This window comes from Grampus griseus (assembly GCF_964374135.1).
Source record: "Grampus griseus genome assembly, chromosome: 6".
NCBI classification, from domain to species: domain Eukaryota; kingdom Metazoa; phylum Chordata; class Mammalia; order Artiodactyla; family Delphinidae; genus Grampus; species Grampus griseus.
The window spans coordinates 49,673,063-49,701,054 of NC_139000.1; the positions used below are offsets into that span (position 1 = coordinate 49,673,063).

Sequence of the window (27,992 nt, forward strand, 5' to 3'; positions counted from 1 at the left end):
TGCCAGGGGTTCCAGGGAGGGAGGGATGAATTGGGGGAGCACTGAGGATGTTTAGGGCAGAGAAACTATTCTGTATAATATTTTAATGGTAGATACATGTCATTATTCATTTATTAAAACCCACAGAATATACAACACGGAGAGTGAACCCTTGTGTAAACTATGGATTTGGGGTGATGATGATGCATCAGTGTAAGCTGGATTATGACGCATGTACCACTCTGGTGAGGGATGTGGACTGTGGAGGAGACTGTGCTTGTGGGGGGGCAGGAGGTCTATGAGAACACTCAGTTTGGCTGTGAACCTAAAACTGCTCTTAAAAATAAAGTTTATTTAATACAAGGTTGGGGTGGGTTGTATTTTGTATGTCTTTTTTTATATTACGGTTATTTCTTTCTCCTGGCAAATCAGTGCTATGGACTGAATGTTTATGTCCCCTCAAAATCCGTATGTTGAAGCCCTAATCCCCAATGTGATGGTTTTTGAATGTGGAACCTTTGGCAAATGACTGGGTTTAGATGAGGTCATGACGGTGAAGCTCCCATGATGGGATTAGTGCCCTTTAAGAAGATGAAGAGACCAGAGCCCTCTCTCTCTACCACATGAGGACACAGCAAGAAGGTGGCTGTCTGCAAGCCAGGAAGGTGGCTGTTCTCACCAGATGCTGAATCTTCCAGCACTTTGATCTTGGACTTCCCAGCTTCCAGTACTGTGAGAAATAAATAATTCTGTTGTTAAAGGCACCCAGTCTACAGTATGCTGTTATAGCAGCTTGAGCTAAGATAGCTTTTAGTCAGTTTGTTATAGTTTACAAAAGCTTTTGGTCTGTGACAGATTGGAGGGAAAAAAAACTGATTCTTCATCGCAAATAGTGAGAAGCTCTGACCTGCACCAACAGCCCTAGTCCAGGAGCCGGAAGCACTGGTCTCCTGCTGCTGCTCTGTATTTAGCTCTCTGCCTCAGTTTCCCCATCTGCAAACTGAAGGGGTAGAGTGACCAGACCTAGCAAATGTGGCTGTTCAGCAAATGCTGGTTCTTTCGGTAAATATGGGCTACCTCAGGCAGTTAGGGGCCATGGACCCCTTCCCTACCCCTCACCGTTTGTTGGGACATTCCAGAGAAAGCAAGTCTTGGGGAAATTCTGCCAGCCAGACACAAAAGCTCACTGGCAAGTGTGCACGAAATAGGTTGTAAGCTTGGGCAAGACTTGCTCTGTCTGAGGACACTGGGACACACAACTTGCGTGAAAGGTTGAGGCAGAGGCAACAGTATTCTGGAGGAGCAGCCTGTGTCCTGCTCCATGCCATGACAGTCTCCTGAAGTAGGGACCAGCCTCTCACTCCGCACCGGTGCAGAGGTAACACTGACGACTGTCCAGTGCTTCTAGCTAGCAAGATCTTGAACATCACTTACTTCCCCAGTGAAAACGTATTCCAAACACCTCTCATGCCAATTAGTCAACCTTCTGGTGTAATTTTATTTTATTTTTTTGGGGTACGCAAGCCTCTCACTGTTGTGGCCTCTCCCATTGCGGAGCACAGGCTCCAGACGCGCAGGCTCAGCGGCCATGGCTCACGGGCCCAGCTGCTCCGCGGCATGTGGGATCCTCCCAGACCTGGGCACAAACCCACGTCCCCTGCATCGGCAGGTGGACTCTCAACCACTGCGCCACCAGGGAAGCCCTCTGGTGTAATTTTGATAAGTACCTTTGAGATGTTTTGTTACCACGTCTGGACTGGATTCTTAAGATGCTCTAAGTGCAAAAGAGCTGCCCTCCGTGGTACATTCAGTTATACATACACATAAATAGCACATTATTAATGCCTACGTATTTTACAGTATATTACAGGGAACTATACTCACTATTTTATAATAACCTAAAAGGGAAAAGAATCTACAAAAGAATAAATAAATAAATAAAGGGGACTTCCCTGGCGGTCCAGTGGTTAAGACTTCACCTTCCAATGCAGGAGGTGTGGGTTCAATTCCTGGTCGGGGAGCTAAGATCCCACATGCCTCACGGCCAAAAAACCGAAACATAAAACAGAAGCAATATTGTAACAGATTCAACAAAGACTTTAAAAATGGTCCACAACAGAAAAAAATCTTTAAAAAAAATCTATAACAATCGTTTTTCTATACACTTGAAATTAACACAACATTGTAAATCAACTATACTTCAATAAAAAAGTAAAATTAAAATTTTTTTTAAAATTAAAAATAATAAAAATAAAATAAATAATTTTTTAAAGTATATTACACCCAGCAAATAGAGAGATGAATTGCATGGCCTCTAAGTTCCCTCCCAGGGCAAATATATATTGTAATATATAATATATATTTTTTACTTTAATATTCCTTGAAGACAAAAGTCAGTTTTCTGAGTTCACCAATACCTTCAGACCATGGAAATACATGGGACTATCCCCAGGCTGAGGGACAATTCTTCAAAGCTGAGATAGGTCTTCACTTCCTGCTGATAGGCATCAGGTGATGCCCTCAGTTTGTGTTCCCCCAGAACACAGAGGCACCCCAGCTCTGTGCCTCCAGTCTTTCCCCTCTTCTTTACTCAGTGCCCTGACCTCACCCCAATTCCCACTCTGGCCTTGTTTGTTGTCTTGGAGCTGGGGAAGTCTGTGCTTCCACAAACCAAGCCAGAAGTCTCAGCAACCACTTTCTCACAGAAACATGAAATGGCAAACTGCTACTATTCGGGAGGTCAAGGAATGGAGTGCTTTCTGGAGACGGGCGGCTTGGGTGAGAATGGTATCTCTAGTGCTTAACTTGTGAGTGATCTTGGGCAAGGTACTGAACCTCATTTTCCTCATCTTTAAAATGGGGACAATCACAGCTTCCACCTCTTAGGCTGTTGCGAGGGTGACATGAGACTGTCAAGCCCCCAGCATAGTACCCGGAGCCCAGGCAGTACCCGACAGGGACAGCCAGCTTCACAGTGTACAGCCTCTTTGTTTAGCTCCTCACTGCCACTTTATCCCATATCCTGACCTAAACTAGTCCCCACGTGGCATGGCGATCATCTGAAATATAATTAAATCTGCACTCTTCTGTTGCAAACTCTTCCATCATATCTCACTGTTAGAAAAATCCAGCCTGCGGCTCCTCTCACCTCTCCCCTCGCTCGGGGCTGCAGTTACCGTGGTCCTTGCACTGGCCGTTCCCTCTGCCTGGAACACTCTTCCCTGACCCTCAAAGTCAAGTCCAGTTCCAATGTCATTTCCTCAAAGAAGCCCTCTCTAATGGCCCCATCCTCCTTAGCACTAATCCTCAATCTGTAACCACTTTACTGACTTATTGCTCATGACCCCACGAGAAGGCAGCTCAGGGAAGCCAAGCACTGACTGAATGGATGAAGGATGCATTGCTATCCACGGGGCTTGGGTGCTTTTGAGATTAAGCTGCTTTGGTGGCCTGCCCGGACCTGACCCCCTGGCCACCACTGTTGCAAGTTCCAAACCCATTGTAAGGTAAGGCCTGGCCACCTAAGCATAAACAAATGTTGCACAGTGAGCCCGGAAGTCCAAGGTAAACACTTTTATTCTCAGTTCTGCCTTAGCTGTCTCTAGTTTTGCAAGCATGAATAAATGGAATCAACAAGAATCCTCTCCCTAAATGTCTTTCAATAAAATGTGTCACCAAACAAGTTTCCTGTCTTTCCTAAAGAGAGTGTGATTTGAAAGTGACCTCACATGAGCCTTGATCATCGCAGTATATCAGGGTTAATCATCCTGCTTCCGTGCCAGTTCCACTCTCACTTGGCAGCAAATAAACAGCCGCCCCGCAGATCTGCCCTTCCAGCCAGGTAAAGAACTCAGTGAGGAGGGGAGCCGCGAGGGGCGCGGCGGGCACAGAATCCTGAGCCGCTTCCGCCCACAGCAGGGCAGACCCGGGCAGAGAAGGAGATGCGGCTTCATTCACGGCCTCCAACTCTGCGCGTCCAAAAGCCAAATGGGTCCGGAATAACTCGTCATTCCTCCTCGAGTGCCCTTGGCCGGCAGAAAGGGGAGCCAAAGAACGGGAATAAATGTTCTCCAGAGCGCCCCCCTTTCTGAGGAGTACCCAGAGGGGGACCCCTACTCCCAGCCAAGAAACTACAGGGTTAGGAAGGGGATCCATCCCCTCAGAGGCCCTGGGTGCCTTCCAGGGCCCATCTTTCTTCCTGCTCCTCAGAAGCCCGGGCCCCGCAGCTTCACAGGACAGTCTCTCGGATGACGCCAATGAGGCTGTGTGGCCTCTCAGCCTCCGCTCGCCGGGGCCTCCTCTCGGCTCTCGGCCTCCCCGCGGGGACAAAGGTGCTCAGGTCTCCGCAACTCCGCAGGTGCAGCAGGCCAGGCTGTCTCCTCGAGGGCAGCACGAGGGCCCTGGAAGTGCTGGGCTGCATCGGGCCCATGATCTTTGGGAGAATAAACAGGGTGACAAAGAGATTAAGCTTCACCAGATGTGGTCCTCAGACCTGCCTCCTACATTTATCCATGTAATATTTAGTTTAGTCGCCTTGGGAAAGAAAAAAGGGTGTTTTCCCAAGGTGGAACCCACTTGGAATTCCAGAGAGTCTCTTAACATGTTGCCTCTTTTCTGAAGTTCCTAAGGAATACCCCAAATTTTCTGTTGTTTCAGCTGTAGACCTACCATGCTTAACTCTTTGTCTGTTGCAATCTCCTGCTTTATATTTAACGTTCTTCTCATCACTTTTTCCCCAACTTCCCTGTGGTCTAAGCCACTGATTCTCACTGGGTCTGCACATCACGAGAGGGGAGGGGAGCCTGTCAGAAAAGTAGATTCCCTGCTCCCCCCTAGCAATTCTGACATGGGAATCTGGAACGGGGCTTGGGCATCTGTAGTTTTAACAAGAACTCAGGTGATCCCAATATACTTGAAAATTGTAAAACCATCGGTCTGCTTAAGTTTATAAAATGTCAGCTAAAACTAATGATGCTTCTAATTGATCTGATAACTCTTCAATTAAGAAAAACATGAAAACAACATAAAAATTAGGCCAATTTATTTGTAAAAGCTGTTAAGAATGTTTCTACTGCTAGATCTATTTTGCAATGCAGCACATTTTAAATATTAAAATTGTAAAACATTTTAAAACTTTAAATATATCATATAACAGCAAAAATGGGCAATCCCCGATCCAACTGAGATTGATAAGAGGAGAACTGCTGTGTACATACAGTTTTTAAAATTACACAGTCGTGTCTGTATGACCTATATTGCTGTTAGCATGTTGGGAAAAACTCAAGTGATTTACTACCATCTAACATCACAGAACGATCATTGGGATGTCTTTTTGTTTAGTTTCCACCATTCTGAGATTTTAAGGTCATTAAAAGGTTAATCCCCCCAAAAGATGGGACATCAAATTTTTCTAACACTCTGTTATTATATTTGTCTTTAAGGCTGTTTTTGTTTCCTGAGTAAGAAGAAAATTCCAACATTCATAGATGTCTACTGTTATTACATGGTAAGTTAGGACAAGTGGTTTGGATATTGGTAAAAAATTAAAATGGATATAAAAACACATCCCAATAATACTAGAGAAGGTGAAAATGTGCAAAGCTGGGTAGAGTCAGAAATAAAAGCTCCCTTGCCCTTGTCCCTGCTTCCTTCTGTCTGGGGGATGGTGTGGCATTATGATACCTCACCACTGGGATCCAGTTCTGGAAGCCCCGGCAGATGGCCCAGAGTCTACTGCAACAATCCCTGTACCTGAATTTTGATCCAGTCTGTGCACAAAGACCTCGCAAACATTTATAGCGATAGCATCTGTTGAACTATAAGTGCTTGTTCTCTTTCCCCAAAGCTACTTTCCATCAAGCAAGACTTTGCAGAAGGTCCAGACCCACAGCTCTGCAGATGCTCCAGCTCTTACCTCACCAGAACTTGGCAGCTCCAAATACTTGCTTCTGTTTTTCAGGCAATTGGGGTGAACAGAGGGAAGGAGGCAGGGAATGACATCTGGAGGAGACCAGGGACATGTGCGTGTAAATCTCTCTCCTACACAGGCTACCAACTGGAGCCTGACCTAGGACTACTGGTTGACCACTTTTTTAGAAAGCAAACAACAAAAGGGCCCATGGTTCATGGACCTCTTCACACGAGTAATCAGACTGTTCTGCTCCCCACAGTCCCCTGAGGGATGGGACAGAATCTGGCTTCTGGCTTCTGTAAGAAGAGGTCAGCAGGTGGGAAGGGGAACAGAAAGGAAAGTGAGGTGGGGATTTGTTCAATCTGCCTGAAAAACGTACCTAGGATCCAGTATCTGGCAATGACCCTGAGAATCAGGCCGACTCCACTCAAGAAGTATTTGATGGGCACGTAAAACCCACAGGCACAGCCGAGTAACACCCGTGAGCCACTGCGCACTGAGGTCTCCAACGGCCACCCCACAGACACGGAGCTACAGAGCAAACACCCAAAAGGTAAACGCTGCTTTTGAAAGAGGTGGGTGAGGAAAGCTGCGACCCATTCCCACTTCTCGTCAGAGGGGAATTCCATTCACTCAGAGATACGGGTGTAGAGACCACCTAGTCCAACACTTCACTTTAAAGACGAGAAACCTGACACGCAAGTGGAATATTTACGTGCCCGGCTTTATCTTTTCACAGGCTACTTGTTTGGGGATTGCCGTGTGTTTTTTAATAAATGGAAGGGAAAAGGTGTTCGTTCCTTTAAGTCTATCAGCTTAGGTAATCTTGCCAAACATTTCATGGGAACGTAAATGGCTCCCAGAATCATGCCAGTATTAAAATTCACACATGTCCATCATGGTTGAAGGGCTGAAAAAACATGCCAGATCAAGGGAAACGTTCAACTTAGGAAATGGAATGTTAAATGTACTCCACGCTGCCCATAGCCCTTGCTTTCATCCCTGAGCTGCTCCCTTTTCTTTTTCCAAGCATGCTTCCATATCTCGGAAAAATCGGTTTCTCTTCTCTTGGGCCAAGAAGGCTGTGGCAAAGTCACATGTGAAAAGAAAGCACGCAACTTCCTCCTCTCCTTCCCCACACCTCCTAACCCCATTCCCCTTGATACAGTGACCATGGACTTTCTGTGCCTTCGACAGGAAACCAGAGAAGCCGCTTCAGCTGCTATGGAAACAAGTCATCGGATTCATGCCTGATATTAATAATAAAACTACCTGTTCTAGAAAACTGGCACTTGTGATGGCTTCCTCCATGTACTCCTCATCGGACTTCAAAACAGATTTAATGTTTTCTACAAGTTCATGGATGTCCGGGGTCATGCTGCAGGAGGACTGCTCCAGGAACCTCGCCACCAGCAACTTGGTGTCCATGTAAGATTTGTAATCTATTAAAGACCTTGGTCTGCATCTCGAAGCCCGGGATCTCAACCCTCTTCTCAAGGTCACCGCAGCCAGGTCTGGTCTTCCCTCAGTCTGAGTCGCGGCTTCACAGCTGAGCACGGGGACAGCTGTGGGCAGAGACAAACAACACGCACCTTTTGGCCAAGCCCCGTGAACACACATCTGTACTTGAAACAGCACAAACCACGAAATTCCATGTGGAAAACATGTGACAAATGCTGACGGCCATGCACATCTTGCTTTTCCTCTTGCAGGAGGAAAAAAAAGAAAAAAAAACCCTAACACCTACGACACGAGCTTACTCCTTGAAGTGTAATTTCAATAGGACACGTCCCCCAAATATTTTATTGTGCCACATAAAACGCAACCATCAAGGTAAAGAGAGATGACAGAGAAGAGCATCCAGAATGCAAATCATGATGGAGCAATGGTTTCATGGGGGTGATCACCAATACATAGGGATGGTTTGGGCAGGCAGAAAAAACACAGTTGACTGATGGAAGAATGTTCTGGGGAGAGGATGAAGAAGCCACAGGAAGAGAGGAACTGAGGAGAGACGAGACTTGTGGCATGAATGGAATGCTCTGCTCACACTGACTGTACCTTTGTCCTAAACATCCTCAGGGGCACTGTACTGACTTATAGTATCAACGTCACACCATGGCTGGGAGGCGGCGCTAGGGCTGACTATTACAGAAAGAGAAATCTAGTGCAGAAAAAGTACACGTCATTCTGAAAGTCAACAGAGGGCCTGGGAAATCCACCACAGGCTAATTTCCACAACTACTACTTCAGCAAGGGTATAAGGACTGGCAGAACATTACTGCACTGGCAGATGGGTAAAGTGAAATCAGGCCTGGTCTCCACATGTTCATAAGCCAGCCAGCAGCCTTCAGGGTACACGACACTGGAGATTTCAGTCTGTGAAGGTCTGACAAGCAGGAATTTAGATATTCAAGGAAGAAGGGAGGCGGGGGGTGGGAAAACAGGTGGAGGAAGGGGAGCATTCCTTTTCCTCTGGAGAAAGGCAGGCATGAGGAGTTCTAAACAGGGGTTGGCAGCCGTCTTCCTCGGCTGCCACGTGCACATCACAGAGAACCTGACTCTTCGCGGAACACTCACTACAGACACTCGTGTGAGGACAGAGTCAGGGACTCCACTGTCGCTTGAAGGCGACCTGGTCCCTTCCACAGCAGAGGACTCCAACGGGTAAACACGTGTCATCCTTGCCCCTGCAGCGCTGCAGAAGGGGAGCGGGTTCTGGAAAGATCTCGTTAAGCTGTGTAGACAGCCAAGTTCCTGTGGAAGCTGCAGGTGGCCATCCCGAGTCCTCAGCTTGCCAGGTGGGGCAGAGAACCCCACGGTGAAGACAGGTCCGGGGAGCTGAGGGGCCAGAGGGCGCTCAGTCCCGGGCAGGACTCCTCCCCGCTCAGAAGCCGCTGGAGAGACAAGAGGAGTGTTCCCTCTGGCTCCCACACGGTCAGTCCAGAGCTGTAGCAAACAACACAGGCTGTCAGGGGGACAGAATACAACTAGGAGGTGACGTGGGGCCCGGGACAGAGCAGGACCAGAGGGTCTGCAAAGCTGTATTTGCACAGAGCTTGAAGACAGCATAGGCAACTTGTTAGGACAAGTCACCGAAAGAAGCCTGTGCTGGTGGGATTACAGACTTTCATTTTCTTCCTTTATTTCCTCTATTTTTTTACAATTCTCTACAAGGAAGAGGTATTTGAAGATGTTCAGGCAGTCATATATTCAGAAAAGAAGATTCAATGTTATTTTCAGTTAAAAAAATTTTTTAATTAAAAAAATTTAAAATTTAAAATTATTCAAATAACATCTATACACAAACAAACTCAAAACAGAAAGGGAGAGAGATGGAGTGTGAGAGCTTCGCTCTATCCAAAGTTCTTAAAGCAAGGTCAGATTTAAATAATTCAATCTACTCATGCACAGTAAAAAGATAACTAGTGTTGAATTTCAGAAGAGGGTGGTAAAAAATACACCCCTTTGACTTTTTCCTGGAGAGAGAATGTTCTCTCCCACGGGACTGGGAGCATCTAGGAATCAGAACTAGGTTTGCACTGTCTTCTTCGTGTGGTACCCAGCACACTATCACGTGCAACCAAACGCTTCTGATGACAGTGACTTGACAAGAAAAATTCTTAGCAGTCTTAAAAGACATGGTAGATGTCTACCCTTAACGTGCATGCAGAATACCTGATTTTCCCAAGACCTGTCAGCCCCCCTCCAAGCTCTCTCTTGAACCCCAGGGCCTTGGGTGGCCAGAGCCACTCGGCACCTATAGGCGAACAAGCACAGTGCCCTGCGAAGAACTTGGGAAATGACATCACCTCTCTCTGCAGAATGATGAAGCACAGGGTCACTCTTGGATCTCGTCCTCGGGGGCTGGAGAGCTCTCCGGTTCCTCGCCGGACACAGCTGGCTGGAGCTGGGAGTTGAAATGGCTGCGCCTTCTTCTCTAGGTGTGTTAGGACTGTCCCCACCTGATTTTTTTTTTTTTTTTTTTTTAAAGAGGAGAAACAGAAATCATTTCTGTTCAGCTGGCACCTTCAACATGCTGGGCAGGAAACACCTGTGAGCCCAAACTTTCTGGGACAAGGGTAATACAGTTCATAATATTTGCTTAGGCTGTGGGCCCAGTAAGTTTTTATCTTGCAGCACCGTGAGAAATGCTGCCTCCTCAAACTACCCCTCCACACCTAAAACAAACGAACAAAAAGCTCTAAATCCAGGAGCAGAAAAAGAAGCCATGCTAAAATGCCTAAAGGTGCTTGGCGTCTTCTCCAGTGGAGCAGCCTCGTGCAGCATCGGAAAGGTCCTAGCCGTTTTACCCTTTCTGACAACTCAGGCTGACCTTGATTAGGTGGAAGGTGATGGGGGTACAGGCGGGGTGGCTGCCCTGGGGCTGCAGGCCAAATGCAAGCAGAGGGTGTGTCTACGGGCTAGGTTGGGAAACTCCCGGAAAGCCAAGTTAAAGAGCCAGTGGCCACTAAATGAATCAAAGCACTCTGGAACTGGATGACTGCTGTTCAGGAAAATAAAGTCCCATCACTTGTGAGCCTGACTCGTGGTTTGGGAAACTTTTTTAAGAAATGTAAGAATTAAAAACATACTTAGGAAACAGAACCCTGCTGCATAATTCTACTTAAGACGGAAGGTGAACAGAGCAGAAATCCATTCTAAATGGCGCTGCTGAAAAATTACCTCCACCTAAAATAGCTGAAAGTTGATCCATTATTTATCACCATTTGCAATTTTGTCCTGTGGACAGTTCTCTGGGCCATTTAAAACCTCTCCAAAGAGAGAAAGCAGTAACAATGTTCCCTTAGGTTACAAGGATAACTGTAAACGGACTCTAGTATTTAATGCAGGATTGCAAATCAGCATTCAGTACATGTGAAGGTAGTATGACCTGGGTCCTTAGTTATAAATCAGCAAATCACTCTGCAATAGGTAAAACTCTTTTTGTCTCTTTACAAGAGCTTATCTTATTTTAACAGGAGAAAAAAAATCTTAGATCAGAAAACACAGGAAAACCAAATTAAACTCTGTAATCCATTTCTGAAAAGTCTGGTTATTCATAAAAGATTCTAAAGAGATCTTTATTTCTGTTCACATATTATTTCCTACTTGTAAGCCCTAAGAGTTGATAATATTTTTATACCCAGAAAAAAGGATATAGCTTGAACCATTTGCTCCAAGAATATTTGACCTCCAACAAAATATCGTACAGATGATTATTTTACCATTTTTAGTCTACTGAATCATGAGTTTGGGCAGCAAGAATGTATTTATTACCTTGAATCACTGGCATGCAGATCGGTTCCAAAGGGCTGGTGGCAGCTCCTGATCCTTCTGGCATTTGGAATGAAGATCCCTGCAACACAGGAAAACAGAGCGTTGTCTGTTGATATTCAGCTCAGCCATCATCTGGACTGGAGTGAACTTGAAAAGATCTACAGGGCATGGTCCCTTCCCCACCCCGCTCTCTGTGTGGCTGCTTTTCCTACTTGCCGTCAATGTACCAAAGAGAAACTCTATGGACAGTACCTGCTGCTGGTCCGTCTGGCTCACCACAGCTTCATAGGGAGGCGGGGGGTCCAGAGGACAGAACACTTCCACGCCTTTGATTCGCGCTCCGTAGATATGTGGCAGTGGTATAACATCAGGACCGACCATCCTAGGAAGAGCATCCTGGCATCAGGAAGCATGTTCTGGCCATCTGATGGTCGTGTCTCCAGCATACTGGCCTTCACCTTTAGAGGGTTATCCACTGACAATGGGGAAAATCACTCATCGCTCCACGCTACAACCTCCTGGTCCAGGAGCAGGGGAATAACCTAAGCTGCTCTTGGACGGAGTGCCCAGAATTCTTAGGCAAGTGACAACATAGAAAATGCAATACCATCATTCCTTTTAAATTTACTAGTCAAAGAGCAAGCAACAATCCATAAGAGGCAGAAAGCGAATTAGTGGTTGCACAGGGGCTTGGGGAACGGGGGGGACGGGGAGTGACTGCTTAATGGGTACGGGGTCTCCTTGGAGGTGAGGAAAATGCTTTAGAACTAGACGGAAGTGATGGTTGCACCATATTGTGAATGTACTAAATGCCACTGAATTATACACTTTCAAAAGATTAATTTCATGTTATGTGAATTTTACCTCAATAAAAAACAAACAAACAAACAAAGGATTCAGGGAAACTCAATTATTTGTTACATTAGTACATGACAAAAGTTTCTTGCCCGGGTTTCCCTCACGTCTGATTCATGGTAGAAACTCACTATTTGTTAAATAAATGTTTGAAATAATGAGCACATTTTTCAAAAAAAAAAGTGAACAACATCACAGCTCAGAGACAAAGCAGCAATGCTGCAGGAGGAATCACAGAGTGCCTCTTCCTAAAGGTGGTCGTTCAACAAACACTGATGGAGCGCTTGCTGTAGCTGTGGCTGTTGGCCTGTGGGTGAGAGACCTTTGATAGCAAAAAATAAAAACAAAAAAACCCACAAGATTTTCCGCCAGCATTCACAGAAGGTTACACACACACACAAATTATCTAGATAACAAAGAACCTAAATTTGAAAACGACAGTTAAAAATACATGAAAGTTTGTACCTTAGGACAAAACTTCCAGTTATAAAATACATGCAGATAAATCCTGGGGATGTAATACACGGCATGGTGACTATGGTTAATAATACTGCATGGTGTATTTGAAAGTTGTTAAGAGAGTAGGTCGTAAAAGTTCTCATCACAAGAAAAAATAAAACTTGTAACTATATGTAGTGATGGGTTAACTAGATTTATTGTGGTGATCATTTTACAATATATACAAGTGTTAAATCGTTACTTGTTTACCTGTAACTAATACAATGTTATATGTCAATTATATCACAACTTTAAAAATACACAGAAGACAAAAACAACTGTACTCAGGCCATGAAGTGTTGGGGAATGAAAAAAAAGATAATAGCAAAAGTTTAACATTTGTTCTTGAAATGCAAAAATGGACACAAACTAAAGGAGATTGATGAAAAGACAAATTCTGGGGCCAGCTGCCTACAAGGGACTGCTTTTGTTTTGTTTTGTTTTTGAAAGGTGCTCTCTGCATTTACGGTTGTTCCATTTGTGCCCATTTACAAAAATGCAATTGGTGGAAGAAAAAAATTGAAAAAGATGTGATATTCTGTCTTCCTAACAATAAAACTTCTGGAGTTCTGGGATTTAGAAGGATGAGACTCCTACAGCCTGAATGAAAAAGTGAGAAAGTGCTCCCCTTTTTTCCTGCATCTTTATTCAAAAACAAGACTCTCAGCTCGTGCTTGACCTGAGAGGAAAGGAGAAGGTCACGTGCTGACATCCCAGGCAGGGATGTGTGCAGGCTCAGCACATCTGAGGAGAGGCACCTGCAGGAATGGTCCCTCCCTAGCCCGGCTGGGAGGGGTCCTGGTAAAGTCATCAAGAAAGGGATATTCTTCTCCCTTAGAGGAGGACTTGCCCACGGGTTTCACGCCAACTCTCCATTCCAGCTGAAGCTGTTTAAGAACTATAAACACCAAGTGACTCCAGGAATACAGACCCTTCGTGGACCTGACTTTGAAGACTTTCCTGACCAATGAACAAGGCAACTTGTTTTACTCACTGAGACCTATGCACTCCTTCCTTCGGCTCCAGAGGGCCAATCTTTAATCCTTAATTAGCATAATCCTGTGAGCATCTTTCCGGCACTTACAATCCCCCCTCAGTCAACTCCCCATGCGTTTCTTCACTGTGGTGTCCTTGCCTGGAAAGTTCATCCCCCAGCTTTGCTTGTTAGCTCTGGTGCTATATATTTCATATTCCCAACCCAGTGGCTACCTATATGTTCCTACAGAAGAGAGAGGGCTTGCTTAGGACCAAGAAGTGGAAGGAACGGGCTTCACTTTAGATCCTAAACTACTACAGAATCTCTTCAAGAAGGAAAACTGGGGGGAGAAAGGGGGTACATTTTATCTAAATTGGCTGAAAAATGAATGGCTTCTATGGTGGTTATTACAATGACCAGCAAAGCCTCATTTAGATGGAAGATGCTGCTAGAGTTGATGTAGCAGGAAAGTTCCTTTCCTACTAAGCAACTTTTCCTTATTTGTACCACTTTTGGGTAAATAAGGATCCATGGAGGGAAATAGGTCTGTTTGCTACAGGTTTTGTTCGTGATCCCTTATGGTACTCAACCCAGCTATAGAGCAGAATCACCCAGGAGGGTTCCTAAACTGGGCATGGCCTAGGCCTTACCTCTAGAAACTCTGCCCTAGTTGCCTGTGGTGGGGCCCAGGTGTCTGTATGCTGTCAGTGCTCCCAGGTGGTTCCAAGGCACAGCCAGGACTGAGACCACTGCTAAGCAAAATGGATTATGGTGGTTGAAATCAAAACCCTGTTATAGCTGGGAAAGGTGATCAAACTTTTACTGAAAATGAGTGTCTTTAGAAAACTGTTGCCTGATAAGGTAGGGGTAAGATTAAGGGCTAAATGTTTCTTAAGAGTAAGAAACATGCCAAGAACATCTGAAACCATGCAACTAACAATGGTAGAGCACGGTCTAAAGCTTTTGCCTGTAGAAAGATTTTTTTAGCCCATTATCTCATAATAATCCTCTCAGGAGTCACATGACAAGGCAGGTGAATGAGGAAACTGAGGCTCAGAAATGGTAAGAGATCCACCCAAGGTGACCCTTTTAAGAGACTCCAGAGCCTGGGCTTATTCAAATTCATCCCAAAGTCTCCAGGAAACCTTTGCTGGTTCATGCTCATGAGACCTCAAGATGAACAGGAAACCCGAACAGATCATGCAAAATACGTTCTGCTTTGATGCTACAAATAGGCCCTGAGAACTTATCCGAGGCTGATGGAGCAACTAATATGACCTTGACCAAAGAACGATCCTCCTCTGTGTGCTGAGAGAGCTTGGCCCTTCCACGGGGCACATGTTGGTAGGCGTGTGGGAGTGGGGAGTGAGGCCGGGTCGCCCAGCCCAAAGCTGAGCACAGAGTCAAGCCTAGGCACAGCCCAGCTCCACTTGAGTTTGGGTTTTGAAGTTCATTTGGAAAGGAAATGGTTGGGCCTTGTTGCTTTCACCTTTAAGAAATGCCCGGGTCAACCTGGCTCCCATGCGCTCATCTTCAGTTTTCTCTAGCAGGTAACATCCCCACAGTATAACCAGGTCCACATTCACGAATTAGGTTGGAGACTTTCCTTTTTGACTCCTGGCTCAAGCCAATTTCTGAGACTGGGGGACTCCCTGGAGTAGAGGAGATTGGGTACACAGCCCCCTCCAGTACTTACAAATTGATTCACAAAGTAGATAACCATCTTTGGATAGAAGCCTTGACTGCAATCAGGCTTCTACTTATGAGAGTAACTTGAGAAGCCCTTTTTCAAGGAGATACCAATGCATGAAATGGTTGTATTTATAGAAGTTAAATAAATAAAGCTCTTCTGAGAGGTCCTAATACCTTACAGGAAAACAGGAACCTGTATTACGTGAAAACTCTTAACATAACTAATTGTGGAAATATTAATGATAAACATCTGTTAATATTCTTGCCTGCCTGCTTATAAGAAAGAAAATTATCAATTGGGGTTAAACAGCTAGTGTCTATGATGTTGATTTATACTGAGAATCTAGCAAAGTCAGTCAAATTTAAAAATATCTCTGATAGAATATGTATCTAAAGGTGAATAAATTTAGCCATTTAAAAAAGGAGAGTGGGCAAGGGGCAGTGGGGGAGACAGGGGCATGGGATGAAGAGACACAAACCACTATGTATAAAATAGATAAGCAACACAAAATACTGTACAGCACAGGGAAATACAGCCATTGTTTTGTAATAACTTTAAATGGAATATGACTATAAAAATATTGAATCACTATGCTGTACACCTGAAACTAATACAATATTGTAAATCAACTACAATTTTTAAAATATACATAAAATGTTAAAAAAAAAAAGTGGCTGCATTCAGATATTGTAGAATTTTAGAAAATGAGGCTATTTGCCCATTGGAGATATGAGCTAGTGCTCCAGATATATACTTCAGGCCAAGCATTCTTGTTCTCTCAAGGGTGCTCTGCATACCCCCCTCCCCCACGTTCCTCTGGGAAGTTCTGGTTGGTAGAGCCCTTGATGACAAGCTCGTCTGTCTTCTTCCAGCTCAGACTTGGCCAGGGGCTGGCTCAGAGCTCAGAGGGGCAAATCCAGGGATGCACCCAGATCCTCAAAGACCCACAGTGATAAGCATGACTATGGAGGTGCAGAGAAGAGAAAGGAAAGAGGGAAGAAGGCCGGGGGATCCCACAGGTCAGCACTACTTCTAAACCCACATGACTTACTTTCCCTTTCTGCCACAGCATGAAATTAAATGTCTGCTGCCTCCTCTTAGGTCAACCAAGTGCTCACCCGCAACCTCAGAGAGCCAAGGAACTCTTCTTGAAGAGGGCATTTCTCTCCCCAACCATGAAGTAACAGGCACTTTTACTGTCCTTCAATGTGCACTCTGCAGACAGCCTGAGATTGGGCTACGTTTTTAGCAAACGTGTCCTATGGTACACAAAGAATATGTGTTTTGTTGCTATGTCCCTCTGGCCTCTGTAATTCTTGGCTCATTTCCTAAACGACCAGCGAAGCCATCCTGGCCCCTGAAGCTTCGAAATTCCAGCCCACCAGTCCCTGTACAAGAGGGAGGCTGAGCTGTCCCCCAGGCCATCTGTCCAGCCAGCTGATGTCCTTTCCAGCTTTGCGGTCATCTCTTATTTCCGCCGAGGTGGGTGGGCAGGGGAGGGGCTTGAGTGGGGTTTAGATACGAGCTTGAGGGACAAGTCAGGAAGATAACCCATTGAAAAGAACATTAACAGTGTCTGGGTGGGAGCCCACTGGTGAGCTCTTTCAAAATGACATGTGGCTGCCCTGAGCACTAGAAAATGGATTTCCAAAAACCCCAAGCCTGACATCAAATTTGTCTGACAACTCTCCACGTGTACCTCAGGGTTAAAAAGTAGAAATTCCAAGCCCTCTCAACAGCAAGGGAAAGACACTAGTCTTTCTTGTAGAATTCAGAGATTTGTTGTTTAGAAGTTTAAATGTAGGGTTTAAGTTTAAATGTAGGGTTGTTTTAGCCTTTAAATTCGGAGTAAGATCATCACTTCATCCTGGAAGCCAACCCTGACCAGCTGACTCTTCCTTCAAGCTCTCTGCAGCCCACTCACCAGTCTAGGTTAGGAAGTCCTCCTCTTGCACTCAAAATCTCCCTTTTGAGTACTACTGTGATCCTTTCAACACTCATTTTTAATGACCTAGACTGTGAGCTCCTTGATAGGGGTAGGAAGTTGGTATAACTCATTTTGAATTCCAATAACCCAGCACAGTAACTAGTAAGCAGCAGAGGATGGAGTAAATGTTTGTTGAATGAATAAATGAAGTCATTCTTTAGAATGGTACAATTCTAGAAGTGGCTAACAACCAAATGAATGCATGCAGCACTTCATCCTACAAATAATGATTTCTGAGATTTAAGAAACAGACGATCAAATTTCGAGCTAGAATTTGAAAAGGAGAATAAACACGGTATCTATTTTTTTCCTAGACCAAGGAGATGTAATTAATAATTAACCTTTTTTTAATGGCTGGGAAGAAGTTCATGATTTGAGGACCTGCTGATGGTTTATAATGAATATCGATTTGGCCCGACTGAGAGCGTTTCCAGGGCAACAGCAGTTTTCAATCATGTCAAATTACAGCAGTTATCTCACTGGGTGTCAGTTTTCCTAAGAAGCTAATTGAAATTGAAAAACTATATCCTTAGGTCAAGGTTTGACTTTTCTTTGGTTTCATGCAATTTGTCAGACCAAAAAAGAGAGAGAAAACCCGGACGATCCTGGAAAATAATACAATGTCTAGATTTTGGAGAGAAGTCAGAGCCCGTGCTGTGAGTTCTGGAGACCCTTCGGCCTCAAAACTGAGAGCAGCCCAGAGACCTGGGCGGGGGTATGTAGGGAGGATACCTGCGGTTCGTCCGGGGTGTGCACGAGTAAAACGTGGCGAAATAGGAAGGGGGAGGCACTGGCGGCACAAAGTCGTCAGGGTCTGGGATGCGTCTGTGTTCCTCCACTTCTTCCGCAGAAATCTGTGATTCATCCTAATTAAACAGCACCTCGGTTAGTCAACAGCTCGGGGAGAAAAGCAACGGATGACACAACAAGGTCCGAGGGTGGGATCAGTGGAGTCACAGACACCCTGCCGCCTTGCATGGACTTACGACGCAGGATCTTCGGGCTGCAAAGATCTGAAGGTAGCGAAGGGCGGCTGCCACCAAGCAGACGGTGGTGGTCAGGGCATTCAAGGCACACAGGGCGAAAAGGACTTTCTGGAACCAGGAAACAAGGACGCACCTGAGTACCTCAAAACTGAGGACCAGAACGCAACATAAAAACTTTAAAAAATAATAATAATACTGCCCCAAGGAAGACAATTCCCATGAGAAAATGCATGTAAAGGACTTAGATGGTGTTTGGCTCATGCCGGGTGCCAAACACACACTGGTTATTATTAACACTGTCATGCAATAGTGTGTACTTCTTAATTTTAAAAACTTATCTTAGAAGATTCCTGTCCCGGGCAGACCTGGTATTACCATATTTCCTTTTGCATCAGAATCCTGTCTGGAAATATCCCTTCCAGGAAAGTACTGAATTTCTCTTCTGAAGTCAGTGTACCCAGTGATAGCAAATCCCAACCTCCCCCCTCCCACAGACTCCCACCAGGACAGCACGCTGCTTAATTCGTGGCCACTGATTCTATTTCAGGAGCCACTGGCAGAGCTGCCCCGGGCACCCAATGAAGACAACACAGGGGGCAGGCTGGCCCGAGTGTCAACAGGGCTTGTCTCCTCTAAACACATGTCTCAAAATAGCAGCAAAGCCAATTCCAAAAGTTTCTGTTGCCACAGTCCTGGCTGCTTAGCGGGGCTTTCCCCAAGCAAAGTCCTGGCTCAGAAAGTTTGGGAGTGACTCAGCTACCGAAAATCCAGAAGCCAAAGAAAGAAGGCCATTTTCACATCCTCCAAAACTCAGAGAGCTGACAGCTTCTCTCTCTTTGCTTAGAGACTCCTCTTCCCCACAAGAAAACAAACCCAAAACAAAGACCTAAAGAAAGCCATCAGTGACGGACCATCCAAAAGCTAGTATCTCAGGGTTCACCAACTGAGCTTGTCACTCACTGGGCTAACAGACCTTAAGTCAGGATGTGATTTTTATCCAATTCCCTAATAAAGGTTAATTTTGTATTTCTCTTCAGCTGGTATCATTTGCTTTTCATCTCTTTCGCTTAGTATAGTTGCGGCCTATTAAACAAGAGGTAGTGTCTTGACTTTCTCTTGTACTTTCTGGCCAATACCTCTCCTTAGTCTATGTGTTTTAGAACGGCAGCACTCAACAGCCTACAGGATTCATTTAAGCCAACAAAGGAGCATTAGAACAATAACAAATGGGCATGGACTTCAGAGGTTCTGCTAAAACTACATCTTATATGTGTAGCGACATCATGGGTGTGTATGTGTGCATATGTGTGCGTGTATATGTAAATTCACATACGTACACATATACATGTGTATGCATTTAGGCTCCTTTACATTTTTTACTAGCTTATAATTCTTGAGCACAAAGAAGCTATCCATTCATAACTTAAGAGAAACACAATAATCTGTGGGTTCTCAATTCTTTCTCTAGGTCACTGATAAGGAGTCTCATATCTGCTTTCAATAGGATTATTTGAAGGAGGTAAAAAAGGAGGAATATTTCAGGGAGCTTTGCCTTCCTTGGGGTCTCTGTGGTGTAGTTACTGGTGGGGGATGGAATCTATTCCAGATACCTTGAGTAGAAGGTGAACAGCACTACAAGGCTGAACTGGGAAGAGTTTCAAGGCATTTTCTTTGTCTGTGCATTTGGCTGGTTGAAATTCTTCACAACAGAAGCAAATCTTGCCTTCACCTAAATCCACCTTAAGGGGAAAAGGCAGAACAACAATTTAATTATTAAGTAAGAATACACAGGCCACACCATGGAACACCAATCCTACAGAATGAGACATGGCAGGGTTCAGTGTCAGGCAACGTCTACATCAGTCAGGACAGCCTAGAGTATGCTGGGTAACAACCAGCCTCCAAATTTCAGTGGCTTAATCAACCAAGGTTATTTCTTGACTATGCTACATGTCCACTGCAGGTCAGCAGAGGGCTCTGCTCATCATATTCCCTTAGGGACCGAAGTTGATGGAGCATCTACTATCTGAGGATTGAGGGTCACTATGCTAGAGACATGGAGAGCACATGATGAATTGCACATGGGCACTTAAAGCAGGTTTACAAGGTAAAAGGTAGGACACTCAGTTAAATTTGAATTCAGATAAACAGGTCATTCCTTAGGGTCAGTATGTCCCAAATATTGCATGAGATATGTTTATAGTAAAAAACTATTACTCTTTATTTGAAATTCAAATTTAATTTGGCGTCCTGTGTTTTCACTTGCTAAATCTGGTCACCCTAGCTTAAATCTTCCTCTTGGAAATGACACTCCTCACATGAGCTCAGTTTCAGTTCCAAAGTAAATCATATGGCTCCACTTAATCCAAGAGGGCAAGGAAGTTCACTCTACCACATGCCTGGAAGAAGCACAAGGTCTATTTGGTGAACAGTAGCCCTAAACCATGTAGGCTTAAAGAGATCTCTTAGTTCACATCTTCAGTGTGTTCACAGAGTCTAGTAGAAGTTTTCTTTATTTGAAGTGATACAATTACTGATGAATAATCTCATATATTTTTAGTGAGATGCTTTGCAAACTTTGGGTCACTTTTCCAAGTTTCCATTGAGTCAGGTTGGGAACATAAGAACTAGCTGATTTGGGCTAATAAGACCCATAATTTGGGAGCAGAGGTTCATTCTTACTTGCTCTGCAGCTTGAGCTGTTAAAGTTGGCTATTCTATTTTGGCTAAAAAGAAAGGCCACACCTCTTTCATACTTGTTCAATTAAATAGGCGCCTTTGACTTCACTAGCTGCAAAATTCTTCAGGAATCTTTAAGAATGACTGAACATTTACAATGCTTTTGTTGCTTAACAGAAAAAAAAAAAGCCTTTTTTCTCACTGAATTAAGATTCTTATCCTCTAGTCATAGTGGAAAATTTCATGGTAGTTTCCATATAAGGAGGAAACTTAGTTCCTTCTAATATAAGTTGACTAGGAAGCCAAAGGGAAAAATTTGTACCACTGGATTACACAATTTTTGGTTTGGTTTTCTTTTTCTTTTGAACTGCAATTTACATACACAAATCATAAGCATACCATTCAAGGAATTTAGAGCCATGCATATCCCTCTGTAACCCAAACCCTTATCAACATACAGAACATACCATCACCAGAGAGAATTCCTTCACGTCCCTTCCTATGGACCCCTGCCCACACCCTCCAAAGAGACAACCACTGTTTGGATATTTTTTCCATATAGATTAGTTTTGCCTCTTACAGAATTCCATGAATCCTAGAACATTTTTTATTCCTTGTCCTTAAATCATATTGAAAGGGACGCATTACTAAAATAAACACGGATGCCCAGATTTTTTATAAATTTTGCCTCTGATACAAAGAATTACAACTAGAGTTACCTCGATGGCCTCCATAATCTATCAATTCACAACTACTTTGGTTTCTGTCTTTTCCTGGTTTGTCCACAAGAGATTGTTATCTCAGCGACGTCCCCACACCTAGATCCACGACTCCACACACAAAGGCACAAGGCTGTTTCTATTTGAATTTTTCTTTCATTGTCTCACATTTTTGAAGGTACATCCTGCTGCTAATATCTAGATTCTTGGCTTCTAAAGGAAAACTTCTGTGGACATTCAGACAGGACTTCCCTAGGCAGGTGGGAACTATTCTTTCCCCTCAGGGATCTCTGACTTTCTCTTCGCTGCTCTTCCATAGTTAATCATATCCTTACACCAGGCTAAATTCATAAGGTAAATATTACTCCCAATGGGCTTTCTCCTTGAAAGTTTCCTGCTGAGAACTTCCTGTTTTAATACTAACAGCATTATTTAGTATAACAAAGAAGCACCTAATAGAGATGATTCATTCTTCTCATGTCTCCATTCTGTTCAAGTACACAAGGCCCTCTCTCACCAAGCAGGAACCAAGCTCACGTTTTTCAACGCGACACAGTGCAATTTCCATTTCTTACATTGTATAAGCCTCAAGATCTTACCTGAGGACTTCACCTCCCCTAGGTAAGACTAGGTGTCATCTTACAAAGTACTCCCTTCCCACATGAGTCCATTCTTAATCCAAGGCATTATTTTAAGACAGAAACCAATCCTGTGTGGGCTGCACATACAGAAACCTCAACTCTCTGGAAACTTTGGATGGCAAGATTTTCCAGGTAAGTGATAATTAATCCCTTTAAACAAAGGATCTTATCTGAAAGTTAATTACTATGCAAACAATAATGAATATCTATCACTGTGCCCAGCTGATACAGGAAAGCCCTGAGGCTTCGTGCAAAATGATTCTAGGCAACCGTGCCTTTTGTGTTCCTCATTCTTCCTGTTTCTGACCCTTCACCTGCCTTCTTAATCCCATCTGCCCAATATTTCTGAAAACTTATTCTAACTTCTCTTCAATGTCTTTAACCATCTGGAAACAACCCTGTCGAATCTCCCCATTCTTAAATGAAAAAATCCCTCTTTCATACTTGACACTATTACCTGAAGCTGTCAGATCCTCTCCTTCCTCCCGTCATCAATCACTATCATGGCTCTCTATCCTAGCTGCACGTTAGAATCTTCTGGGAAGATTTCCCCAAAATGACGATGCCATCTTTAGCAACTAGGGAACTGCAAATTACAGTAACGGTGAGATCTTGACTTAGCCCCATCAGACTGGCAAAAAATTAGAGGGTAACACTTGTTGTAGGTAGAGGGTTACCGGTAGAAATGTAAGTTAAAGCTCTTTAATAAAGGAACTGTCCATACATTTTAAATTAAATATACTTATTCCCAACCACTTCGGAAAACCGTTGAGCAGTTTCTTTTAAAGTTAGACGTACGTTTACCACATGACCCAGCAATTCCATACTTATGTATTTACTCAAGAGAAATGCAAACAGGCCCCCAAAAAACATTATACAAAAATGTTCACAACAGCTTTGTTCATAACACCCCTAAACTGGAAACAACCCAAATGCCCATCAACAGGAGAACTGATAAAACAAACTGTGCTATTTTTATACAATGAAATATTGCCCTGATTAAGAAAAGAGAGTGAGAAGGGAAGAGCAAACAACTGATATGACCCAAAAACATGGATGAATCTCAAAAACATCATGCTGAGCTAAATAAGTCAGACACAAAAAGGTACATGACTCCACCTGCATGAAGTTCAAGAACAGACGAAACTAATCTATGGTGAAAGAAACTGGAACAGTGGCTGCCTATGAGAGAGTTGAGACTGCCTGAAAGAAGACAGCAAATAACTTTCTAAAGTGATAAAAATGCTCTAGATTTTGTCTGGGGTGTACACATGAGTGTATTTGTCATGATGAATGTAGACTTTGGTCAAAACTTAATGAACTGCACACTTGAGATCTGGTCATTTCGCTATAGATTTTATCTCAGTTTTTTAAAAAAAGGGATAGAATCAGCAAATGGTTGAATGTGCTATAAAAAAAAAATGAGATAAACAGAAGAACAATCCTTGTCCTGGGAGCCTGCTCCGCTTAGGTCACAGCCCCGATGGAGATCTGCAGAATAGTATTCATAGCAGCACTGCTTCTATCTGTCAAAACCCAAACCACAACGGACAACAAGAAAATAGAGAACTGACTTGTTCAAAGGAAAAAAGGGTGTTAGAGCTGTACCTAATATATCTTTAAGTGAGAAAAACAATATGCAGGGAAGTGGATACAAAAGCTCCCATTTCTGAAGAATAAGTAGTGAACAACCCCACCCCATACACATCTACATAAGGTTACATGAGCATGAAACATGAAAGGAAATCCCCCAGCTTGTTACCGTGGATTCAGGGTGACTGGTGTAGATGGTGAGGCAAAGAGGGAAGGAGAGAATCCCTTCCTCAGAAAGACTCCACTTGCCAAATACGTTCCCTAATGAAAAACAATTACAATATGGTCCTGTTGATGAAAAATTAGGTGTGTTTTTATCCATAAAGACAGTGCAAAAAACCTGTCAAATGGTTAACTATGATGTCCCCAAACAGTGAGATTTCAAATGATTTTTAAGTTCCATCCTACACTTTTATGGCTTGTCCAATTATATAATTAGAAACAATCCCAGAGTTGGTTTTGTGGTGGGAAAATTTTTTAATTAAAAATACACTTTAAAACTTAAAAAAATACTGATGCTAAGACCCCCACTCCAGGGCAGTTGAGAATCTCTGAGTATGGGGCCCAAGTCTGGGTATTCTTTAAAAAGTTCCCCTAGGTGATTCTAACAGGGAGTCAGGGTAGAGAAGCACAGAATTTCTCAGAAAAGTCAACCATATAGACCCTTATGCCTTGTAATTTGGCTTCTGTTTGTTCCAGAGCCAACAGTGATCTAACCACTCAGGCTAACTAACTACTAACTAACCACTGCCCTTGGAATCCTCTCCTCTCCTGGCTTCGACCCACTCCCTTTATTTATTTATTGTTCAAGCCTCATCTCAAATACCTACGTTCCAGGTATCCTTTTCCCGTCTTCCCAAGAATAGAAGTCCTTCTTCTTTTGCACCCCCAGAGCACTTTGTCTCACTCTGATGGCTGATCACAGACTCCTTTGCTTTGCAATTGGGCATTTATTCATCCCCTCCACAAACACTGATCAAGCACCTGCCATGGTTATCCCACTCCTCTTGCTACGTGATAAACGTCTAGGTCAGAAACGATGTCTGACTTTCCTTTCTACTCTCTGCAGTTTCTAGCATGGGGTCTTGCATATGATAGATGCTACTCTTTTATCGAACTGTCTTTTAAAATATTATGACTTTTCACTTCTAGCCTGTCTGTTCTCTTTGCCCCTTCCAATTTTCTGTGTAATTAGTAACAGGAAGAACAAGCCTTGTTTAAAATTTATTTTCTGGGAACTCTATGTATGTAGAGAAGTCTGTGGGAGGTGCTGTTGAAAACTCCCAAGAAAATACAGAGCCAGACACTGTTCTTAGGAAGATTCCAGACCAGGAGAAGAGAGAAGAAAGGTATATGAATACCTTTAGTCCAAAAAAGGAACGAGAAATGCTTCAGAGATGTACAGATAGGAATTCTGGAAGATTACCTTCCCTGGGGATCAGGGACTATTTCCTTAAGAAGATCATTGTTGAATGAGGCTTTAAAAGGCTGACACCATTTGGATGAACAGGGATGTAAGGGACAGGGAATGGTCGGGGGAGAGACAGCATTGTGAGAAACAGGAAAGTAGGGCAGGAGCTTGGGTAATGACATGCGGGCTCGGGCTCCATTACAGGGAGTGTGAGTTGCTGCAGCAGGAGAGCAGGATGAGGGCAAATGATACAGGGCCTTAAAAACCAGAAAACATTGTGAGCCTGTGCTTCCAAAACTTACACTTATTAAGTGAGGGAATGGCAAAAATCAAACAAATTTGTGAAGGGTTGTTAAGGAAGAGCAATAGGTTTTTAGTGAGTCCAGGAGGAGCTTTCCTATCTGGGAAGGCCATGAGTTTCACTGCAAGGACCTGGTCACAGTGTTTTGAGAAATGTGGCAGCCTTCTTCACTTGCATCCTGCTGGTTTTGAAAGGGCGAGATTGCCATGGAACCAAGTTCCAAATAGATGAGGTTTACTACAACCTGTAAAGAGTCCACTTCTTTTGCTTTGTGCCACAGGGAGATATTTGTTACAGAAAAGTCCTCTTAAAAAGTTCAGAGATGGCCAGCAATTCCACCTTCCAGGCACATATTCCAGAGAACTGACCCATTTCCGTGGCAGCATTGTTCACAATAGCCAAAAGGTGGAAAGAACCCCAGTGCCCTCCGATGGATGAAGGGTAAACAAAATGTGTCCTCTATATACAGTGGAATAGTATCCAGCTTTAAAAAGGAAGGAAATTCTGATACCTACTACAACATGCGTACATATTGAGCATGTTATGCTAAGTGAAATAAGCAATTACTAAAAGACAAATACTGTATGATTCCACTTATATCTGGTAACAAGAGCAGTCAAATCCACAGCGTCAGAAAGAGCGGTTGTTGGGCTTCCCTGGTGGCGCAGTGGTTGAGAGTCCGCCTGCCGATGCGCGGGACACGGGTTCGTGCCCCGGTCTGGGAAGATCCCACATGCCGCGGAGCGGCTGGGCCCGTGAGCCATGGCCGCTGAGCCTGCGCGTCCGGAGCCTCAGCAACGGGAGAGGCCACAACAGTGAGAGGCCCGAGTACCGCAAAAAAAATAAAAATAAAAATAAAAAAACAACAAGAAAGAATGGTTGCCGGAGGCCAGCGGGAGGAGGGGATGGAAGAGTTCTAGAGATCGGTTGCATAACAATGCGAATGTACTTAACACTACTGAATGGTTAAGATGCTAAATTTTTTGCTACGGGCATTTTACTATAACAACTAAAAAAACAGGAAAATAGAAATTGACATAGTACAGGTCCATAACCTCTTATCCACAATTCTGAAATCCAAGAAGCTCTGGAAACCAAAAATTCTGGATTACATTCTGTTGTCCAGACTCGACTGGGATGTTACAGAATAAACAGTATATGCGTCACATTTACCTTCTAAAAATTGGAAAACTCTGAATGCTGAAACACACCTGGCCTCCAAAGGTTTCAGATAAAGGACTGCTGACCTAAATTCTGATAATATCCATTTTTCCTCTTTAGATGAGAGCGGATAGATATTGATTGTGGACAACTGATCCATCTATTCACTAACTAATGATGCATGTGGTTCTCCTGGCTGGTCCCTGCTTTGGAAAAAAAAATTGACAACCTGAGTAAAACACTTAGCAGGAAGCTCTTTGTTTTGTTTTCCTGCTTCCTTTGACCAACTTCAGGTTTCATTTTAAGATGCTGCCTGGTCCTGGGTGTTGCCAGCCACACACTGGCACCCGGGAAAGCCGGGCAGGCCAGGGTCGGCCCAGGCGCACAGTGATGATTCAGAACTGCTTACCAGATCACACCTGGGCACGCTGGACACGAACTGGGCCCCTTGGCAGCCTAGGATAAATCCGGCTAAATTCAGAAGGACACACACCACAGAGAGCAGCACAAAAAGGTTCACCTGAAACAGCAAGAAAAGAGGCAGTTAGAAAAAAGACCGTAGCTAAATTCAGAGATAGTTTTGTCTGAGTAAAAAAAAACTCATATTCTTTCCCTAGAGGAAACATTAAAAAAAAGTCAGAACAATGTTTTTAATGTACAAACTTCTTTTTTTTCATTTTTTAGAATGTTTTAAATTGTGCTGAGGAATGTCCCTGACCCTCAAGTCTTCTCAGTTTCCAGTCCCTATTTTTCTTGCTCTTTGCAAATGAGGGAGTTCTGTTAGCTGTACACTACCTTAAGCCATGGCTATTTCCTCCTTGAGCCATTGTTATTTTTTTCTGACTTTTACAGGATCATGGTAACTAGACAAATGGAGAATTCTAGAATATAAGTGGAACCCAGGAAAATCAAGGAGCTCAGAGTCATTACCACCCAGAAATCACAGTATGTGTGAAAATAAAGATGAGTCTTTTTTCAGTTCCAAACAGTGTTGGTACTAAAGAAAAGGTGTGCAGTGATCTTCCATGTACTTGTATCCAAAGTTAAATATTACAAATACTACCCTAAATGATTAAAAATCGACAGAAATCAACCAAGAAGCCAGTATTTACTTAGCGCAAATTAGAGACTACAAAGGCTTTTCAACCTGAGAACTCTGATTATTGTCAAAATCAAACCTTAATGTAAATATAAAAGATTGGAGCTAATGATTATCAGTGTTAGAACCAAGCAACATTTCAGGTAGCTGATATGTCAGAACTGGCTGGCAAATGAGTTCACACGTGAACTCTACTACAGAAAGCTCATCCTTTATTGCTGGT

The 27,992-nt window shown here is 43.7% G+C and overlaps 1 protein-coding gene across 3 annotated transcripts in view; it reads right to left on the minus strand.

Moving 5' to 3' along the window:
- Positions 1-2,242: 2,242 nt before the first annotated feature.
- The window catches only part of ENTREP1 (endosomal transmembrane epsin interactor 1), a gene marked incomplete at its 5' end in the record, with an annotated part of 61,903 nt that continues 36,153 nt past the window's right edge, over positions 2,243-27,992 (minus strand). For all 3 annotated transcript variants that reach the window (XM_082657486.1, XM_082657488.1, XM_082657487.1), the window contains 9 exons: positions 2,243-4,411; positions 7,163-7,455; positions 9,703-9,855; positions 11,171-11,249; positions 11,423-11,552; positions 17,912-18,045; positions 18,166-18,273; positions 19,776-19,904; positions 27,080-27,190. In XM_082657486.1, coding sequence (XP_082513612.1) covers positions 4,208-4,411; positions 7,163-7,455; positions 9,703-9,855; positions 11,171-11,249; positions 11,423-11,552; positions 17,912-18,045; positions 18,166-18,273; positions 19,776-19,904; positions 27,080-27,190 — 1,341 coding nt within the window. In that variant the 3' untranslated portion in view covers positions 2,243-4,207. The remainder of the gene's footprint in view (positions 4,412-7,162; positions 7,456-9,702; positions 9,856-11,170; positions 11,250-11,422; positions 11,553-17,911; positions 18,046-18,165; positions 18,274-19,775; positions 19,905-27,079; positions 27,191-27,992) is intronic.